This window comes from Corella eumyota, chromosome 6, assembly GCF_963082875.1.
Source record: "Corella eumyota chromosome 6, kaCorEumy4.1, whole genome shotgun sequence".
NCBI classification, from domain to species: domain Eukaryota; kingdom Metazoa; phylum Chordata; class Ascidiacea; order Phlebobranchia; family Corellidae; genus Corella; species Corella eumyota.
In genome coordinates, this window is record NC_137495.1 from 13586484 (window position 1) to 13594992 (window position 8509).

At 25.5% G+C, this 8509-nt stretch overlaps 1 protein-coding gene across 1 annotated transcript; it reads left to right on the plus strand.

Moving 5' to 3' along the window:
- Window positions 1-4902: 4902 nt before the first annotated feature.
- On the plus strand, window positions 4903-8164 carry LOC145755898 (3 beta-hydroxysteroid dehydrogenase type 7-like). The gene is made up of 6 exons (XM_082572132.1): window positions 4903-4984; window positions 6754-6872; window positions 7055-7214; window positions 7340-7531; window positions 7594-7782; window positions 8015-8164. The coding sequence occupies exons 4-6, from the start codon at window positions 7352-7354 to the stop codon at window positions 8162-8164; spliced, it is 519 nt and encodes a 172-aa protein (XP_082428258.1). The 5' UTR covers window positions 4903-4984; window positions 6754-6872; window positions 7055-7214; window positions 7340-7351.
- Window positions 8165-8509: the final 345 nt, after the last annotated feature.

The window sequence follows — 8509 nt, forward strand, 5'->3', positions numbered from 1 at the left end:
ATCATCGCGCATTTCCTTGTTTAGCCAAGCCAGGGTGGACGGTTTTTAACTTCAACGACATAAAAGTATTCTCCAAACTTCGTGACCTGCCCATTGTTAGGGATTGACAGGATGTTTGTAATTTCTAATTTCAATAGCTTCAATAAAGGTTGAATATATTGCCAAATTTATTTGGCAAAGCCCATATAAAATTTAGGTTGTAACTGACTATACACATTTTATATGCATTTAACAGGAGACAAAAGTAGATAAAATACCTTACAATGATATGTCTGGTACATCACTGACGATTTACGGACTGACTAAAGCCATTACAACCAGTACTAACTTACTAAATATACAACTTTGCTTTGCTGTTGTATTGTTTTCAATAAGCTACCTATGAATTACTATTGACTCTGTCCAAACGATCACAACAACTTTCAGGCCAATCTAGTTTTACTATTAGACTATTGCTGTAATTTTTTTTTGATAAAGTAGCTAATTAATTTTAAGTTAATCTGAGTTTAAACTACTTTAAATCGCCGGTTAACTTTTTAGCAATTTAACTCGAGTTTATTTTGCGATTACCGTTAACTCGACTTTAATTACTCCACCCTAAGTGTGATAATAAGTAAATTTTAATTAAAGTTTAAATATTTCAGATAAATAACAAGTTAGTAAAAATTAAATATTTGGCATTTTGTGTTACTTCAAAATTTTATTTATTATTATTTTTATAAAGTGTTTTGTTAAACAGTTTTTATCTCAGTTATTTTAATTCAAGTAATCTTCAAATTTAGTAAAATATAAATTTTGTTTTAGATAAAGTTGAACTTAACAGAGAACAAAATTGGGGATGAAGCTGTAACATTACTGGGTGAGGTTATTGACAAGTTTGAGGAACTTAATATTAGTTGGTGTCGCATCACAGAAGTTGGTGGATTGGCCATTGCTAGAGCTTGTTCAAAACTAACAAATACTGTAAATATATTACTACTTTATTGCTTGGTATTTTTAAATTTATTTATTTAAACAAACACAAGATTTAAATAACATTTATTATTAAAATTACTTTATGTAATAACAAAACTTTTTTATTTAGTTTATAGAAATATAAACACAAATTTATTTTTAATTTTGTTACTAAGAAGTAAAAAAGGTCACAATGCCCATTAACTTTAACAATGGGTCATTGTTGAGTTACAACTTATTGTATCATATTTAAATAAAATTATTTTTTGTATTTCCTCAAGATCAAATTATTTTAATATTAAAACTTTTAAAGAAATATTAACAGCAAAATTTTACTTTATTAACTTTTGGAGAATTTTAAACTTAAAATAAACAAAAATAATTAAATTTAACAATTAATACATTATTTTTAGTGACATTAAACAAATTCAGTTTTAAACATTTAAATATTTTGGCTCATTTATTAAAAAACGATTTATTAATTAACAGTAAAATTTTATTAAAACAATAAGTGTGATAATAAGTAAATTGCAATTAAAGTTTAAATATTCCAAATAAATAACAAGTTAGTAAAAATTAAATATTGGTCATTTTTGTGTTACTTTAAAAGTTATTATTATTATTTTTATAAAGTATTTTGTTATACAGTTTTTATCTCAGTTATTTTAATTAAAGTAATCTTCAAATTAAGTAAAATATAAATTTTGTTTTAGATAAAGTTGGACTTATCAGGGAACGAAATTGGTGATGGAACTGCAACATTACTGGGTGAGGTTATTGACAAGTTTGAGGAACTTAATATTAGTTGGTGTCGCATCACAGAAGTTGGTGGATTGGCCATTGCTAGAGCTTGTTCAAAACTAACACATCTTGTAAGTATATTACTTTATTGCTTGGTATTTAAAGATTAATTATTTAAACAAGCACTAGATTTAAATAACATTTAATATTAAAATTTCTTTATGTAACAACAAACCTTTTTTATTTAGTTTATAAAAATATAAACACAAATTTATTTTCAATTTTATAACAAGAAGTAAAAACGGTCACAATGCCCATTAACTTTAACAATGGGTCATTGTTAAGTTACAATCTATTAATATTTTTTTTAAATTAGGTTTTGTATTTTTCGTATTTTGAAATAATTAAAAATCAATAAAATGTTTTTTTATTAAATTTCTGGTATGATTTAAGAAAATTGATAAATTTATTTTATTACTATTATTTTTAATTTATGTTAATTAGTAGTTTAATTTATTTATTCAAACTTAAAGTTTAACTTCACTTACTAAAATTAACTACAACAATTAAATTTATTGATTCAATAATTATCGGACTAATAGTTGTTTTAAATTAATTATTTGAATTAGAGTAATTTTTGAATTAAGTAAAATATAAATTTTGTTTACAATAAAGTTAAACATTTAATATTAAAATTGATTTGTTTAAACAAAACTTTAATTTTTATTAAATTTATAATTTTCTAAAGGAAGTTAACCGATCACAATGCCCATTAACTTTAACAATGCTCCATTGTTAAGTTACAATCTACTGTATTAATAGTTACTAAAATAAGTTTTAGTGTTTTTCCAGAATCAAATTATTTGAGAATTAAAAGTTACAAGTAACCTAACTACAAGAACAATTTAAATCTTTAGAAAATGTTTAAATTTAACAATTATTATTTTTTATAGTTAACTTTAACAAATTTAATTTTCAACATTTAAAATATTTCATTAAAGTTATCAAAAAGCAAATTATAATTTAACAATAAAACTTTATTTAAACTATTGGTGTGCTAATGATAAATTTTAATTAAAGTTTAAATGTTTCAGATGCAAAAGTTGATTATTAGCAACAACGATCTTGGAGATGAGTGTGCTGTTGCTTTCTTATCATGCCTTAACAACTTTCAATACTTATATGTATGGCAATGTGGTTTTACTGAGGATGGGAAAAAACTATTGAGGAAAGCAAGCAAAAAAGTTCCAAATATGGAACTGTAAGTTTTGTTTACTATAAAACATTATTTAAACACATTTACTGTACGACAAAAAATGTTTAAGACGTACATTTACATTTCGAAAAGAATAATTTTAAATTATAACAGAAATACAAACTCCTAAAGAACGATATTTTAAACCCCTTAAGCACTATATTTTAAACTCCTAAAACATGATATTTTTAACCCCTAAAACACGATATTTCAATTCGTAAAACAAGGTATTTAAAACTCCTAAAACACAATATTTTAATCGCAAAAAACACGATTATTTAAACCCTTAAAACACGATAATTTAAACCCCTAAAACAAGTTATTTTAAACAGATTCCACTTTACATTTTTAAACAAATTTTGATTGTTATGTTATAATTTTCTTCCATTAAAGCTTTTGTTTGTTTTTGTTTAGTGGTATAGTTCCCTTTTACTTTTGATGCAAGCAACGAATAATGTAAGTTTTTACTTGAGAATTATTAGTTATTTTATATGGTTAAGGTACTCGGTAAAGTTATATTTAAAAATGTTGATAATTTAACTTAATACTTAGATGTGGTTCATTTACACCCATTTATATTTAACTAGGTTGTGGTTCTGAAATCATGAAAAACTTTGTTCACTTTGGTTAAAAAGAAATAACTTTTTTGAATATTTAAAAACAAATAACCAAAAAAAAAATTATAAATATTTTTATGTTTTTGTGCTTACTTCACCATTTTTACATTCGATTTTGTGGCAATATTTTTAGTTTCAAGAATAATTTAGTTTTTTGAACTGTTTAGTTTGATGTTTGGAGACTTTATTTTTAATGTTAATTAAGGCATTTTTATTAGGAAAGTAAGCACGTGCTTTACTATTATGTATTTTTGTGTTGATTTAAGTAAGGTTTCATATGTGTTAATTTTGTTTCTTGAACTGTTTAATTATGGTAAATATCATCATTGGTCAAATATTAAACGGTCAACTTAATTTGCAACTATATGAGTTGGAAATCTCTCCTAATATAAAACTTTTGCATAAATGACAAAATTATATTATATTTTACATGTATCTTATTAACCTAAAAAAACATTTTAACTTCTTTATTGCTTTATATGTGCTACAATAGAGGCATGGCTTTAAACTTTTTCTTGTCATGTATTCAACCAGTTAAAATAAATTTTAAAGATGTATGTCAATTAGTGCAAATAATATTTTTATGAAATTTTGAATCTTTTCTATTATTTGGACCCAGGACATTATTTGACTTGTCACCACTGTTGTTTGTTAATTATTGTGTAGTTATTGTAGATGTGCTTTTAAGTGCTTGTATGTTATGTAAATATTAATTCTTCACCGCTTGCCAAACAATTTGTAAATGCGATTAAAATTCCTAGTTATTCAACAATATTGTGTTTTAATTGTAACATTACTTATAGGATTATGTTTAAATATCCAGCAATGTTAAATATTATTTCAAGTACTTTACTGGAACAATTGCAATCTTAACAATTCTTCCTTTCCCACAAAAAGCCTATACTTGGACAAATAACTTTTTAGTAAATTTAAGAAAAGTTGCCTATAAACAACTTGTCTCCTAGTAAGTGTATAGGGTCATCTTTAAAACAAAAAATTTACTGTTTTTTTAACAATCTTTTAAATTACCTTTACAAGCCTACAGCTACACACTTTCTTATTTATAATATTGATTTCTTCAAATCATTTAAGGATAAACTTTTACGCATTAACGGATGTTTTAACAAATTCAATAAACACAAAACAGCGTAAACTTTTGCTCGTACAAAATTTTCGATTTTTAGTTTTGCGAAAATTTTCACGAAATTGCACAAAATAATAAAACCAGTTTAAAAAGTTGTATTTAAATTACATATTTGGTAGTGGTTGGTGTGATTAAAAGGTAACAATGTCGTACATGCTTCCCCATTTTACAAACGGCTGGCAAGTCGATCAATCGATCTTAAACGAGCAAGAAAAAGTTGTCGTGATTCGGTTCGGTCACGATTGGGACCCGGCCTGCATGAAAATGGACGAGGTATTTAATGATTTTTAATATAAATAAGTTCAATAGTGTTTAAGTTGGTAACGGGGTCGAATTTTAATATTTTCACGTATTAAGAAACGATATTTTAGAAAAAATTTTAGGTAAACTAGGCATAAGTTTAATATTTTTTGCTGAAAATAGATTTGTGTTATTTTATTAGACTTTTTAAAAATATGTTTTCAACGTTTAAAGGAAGTTTAATTAAAATTAATTTATTAAAGAGAATTAAGTTTCTATAGAATAATATTCTGTGTAGTGTTAAGGTGCCATAATTTTAAAAAAAGAAAATGTTTTATTGATAAAATTAAGTTTTTTTTGATCATTCTGCGAAATATATAATTTCGACGTTTATACCACACAAATATTTTACTGTAATATCCTATTTTTTAATAATTTAACAATTTTTACTGTTTAGACCTTGTATAGTATAACTGACAAAGTGAAGAACTTTGCTGTTGTTTACTTGGTTGCAGTTATAATTCATATAACATCCCAAACTGGCAAAGTAAACTCAAGACTGGGATAGGGTAACTGTTGTTACTCTATGTTTAACTCATGAAGTCAACATTTATACATTAAGGAATAAATTAATACATGAAAAAATGTTCATTCAAGTTAAAATAAGTATTAAAACTAGATTTATTTGATAAATAAAATATGGTTGGAAATTATTTGATTATTTTTAAAATTAATATTTATTGTAAATAAATTTATAGACAAACATTACCTATTTAAAAAGATTAACTGAACTAATTAATCAAATATTACGTATACCTTTTTTAATTATTACACTAAAAAATTAAAAATTTTTCTTTGTTCTGTGCTTAAATAACAATCTTTAGTGTTTATGGAATAAACAAGCATTTAAATATGATAAATAAACGTAAATTATTTTTCTTATATGGTTTTTAACTACTTATATTATAAAATAAATACATCATACCAAATTTTTAATGCTTAATATCAAACTTTAATTTTTAATGAACAAACCAGCATTTAAATATAACAAACAAACTAGAATTATTTTTTAATTCATTTTCGAAATATAAATATTATAAGATATAACCGACCAAACTTTAAAAACCTAATAACAATCTTTAAATTTAAATAAACAAACACCCATTAATTAGTAATTAGTGACAAAAATTAGAATTTTAATTCATTTTTGAGTTACCAATAAAATGATATACATTTAACAAAAATTTAAAAAATTAACAACAACCTTTGAGTTTTAATAAACAAACACTTATTAATTGATAATTAGTAATAAAAATTAAAATATTAATTCATTTTTAAGTTAGTAATATCATGATATACAATTGACCAAGATTTAAAAAATTAACAACAACCTTTAAATTTTAATAAACAAACACCTATTAGTTGGTAATTACTAATAAAAATTAAAATATTAATTCATTTTTGAGTTAGTAATATCATAATATACAATTGACCAAGAATAAAAAAAATTAATAACAACCTTTAAATTTTAATAAACAAACACCTATTAATTAGTAATTAGTGATAATTAAATTTCGTAATTAGGAGGTTTGCGATTCGTTGGGATAATAACAAACATACTAAAAATTTAGACATTTTAGTTTTGAAGAACAAAAGTTATCGTCTTTCAAAATTCTGACTACAAAGAATAAAAACAATAATAAATACATTGACAATAACAATATGTTTCGAAATCTAAGATTTCGAACCATAATTAGGTTTAAAATATTAACAAATTATAAACTGAATAAAAATGTTTTCAGAAACAAGCACATAATGATCGATTTTGGTACGGGAAACAACAACAAGATTAACTTGCCGATGGAGGATAAACAAGAAATGATCGACATTCCAGAGACAATATTTAGGGGGCAACAACGAGGTTTGTTTTCAGTTTAAAAAAATAAAGTTTATTCAAACCACATAAACTTTAATAATTTAATTTTATGTGTGGTATTAAGTATTTATTTATATTCGGTATTTTCTATCAAAATTATTTTTTTTATATAAATTAGAAAAATTTTTTAATTTTTTTTTTAAATCTCATTTTATTAATTTTCTCAGATGCCACATGAAAGTTTAATGGATTAAGTATGATGTCACAGATCAGAGAAGTCTCAAGTCCTTTGTCAAAAGTTATGGAAAATTACAAGATTTAGTCCTTTGTCGATTACAAGGAATTAGTCCTTTGTCAAAAGTTATGGAAAATAAATGTTGGAGATAGGTATTGTGATGTCATAAGTAACGTCGTTGTTATATTAGTATTCGACAACATAGTTTATTTATTCTAGAACTTAAATGGTGTAGATTACTACTGGTCATTATTTAAATTATTATGACGTCATATAGGAAATAGGAACAATGATCATGCTAAAGGCATGTTGTGCAAAAAATGGACCAAATCGAATCATGGAACCACTAGTGGGCGGTAGTGAAGACATTATTTACTGTTACTCTTCTGTGATGTCATACGGAAGGACAAAGACGGACGCGGAGGAGCTCGTACTGGAGTGGAATAGAAAAAATATGAAAAATGGAGAGGTGATGTCATTATGATTGTCTGCTTTTGTTCTTTTTATTAATGACGGCATAATATTTTGTAGAAACTGGTCACGTGTGCACTTAGAGGTTCTGGTGTTTATGGCGAGAATGACAACGTCACCAAATCGATTCTTTTGCGCCATCTTACGACTAAAGTGATCAAGTCTCCGATTCCACCAGAGGCGCTACAAACTCGAATGTACGTTGGAAATGTGGCTTGGTGTCACATGATTGCAGCCACAAAAATGCAGGTAAACAAAACTTAGTTGTTTACTGCTTTATTATTGGGTTAGTGTGCAAAAGGTCTCTGGTTCGAGCACCACCACAGCCGTATATAGCTCCGGTTGTAACTAATATGTCTCAGCATGATCTTACTGAAAGATTAGTTCTTAAGTTTTGTGAAAAATATTGGTTTATATTTTGGTTATATTAAAAAATTCCAATAATTTAACTTGTACTCTGACTATAACTTATATTGTACAGGAGTCCCCTTCTTTGGTTGGGGGAAACGCCTACTTTCTATGTGACGACACCCCAGAATTATCCTCGCTGAGATTAAACTTGAAATTCTACAGCATATGGATTTCCCTCATTTCAACGTTGGTTGTTTGGTGTTGTCAGGTGCTGGGTTGATTTGGGGTCAAAAAAGAGGTAAATATTTAAGTTTATTGAGTAGTTTTTAGCTGGGTTACTGTCATAAAGGTTTTACTTTAAACATACCTGCAAAAACGCCATTTTACCATAAACATCGACCTTATCTCTTTGAAATAAACCTCATACCCTTTTTGAATAATACTTTGGTAACGAGAATTAGAATGTTATGTTATTGCAATTGTTAAACATTTGTTTCATGTATAATACTTTTAATGACAACTACTTTGTAATTTTCAGCCCAATATTACACCAAACATGGCCAAGTTGTCCTGCACAAGATTTACCGTCTCCAATCAAAAGTTTGTGGAACATTTTGGCTACAAA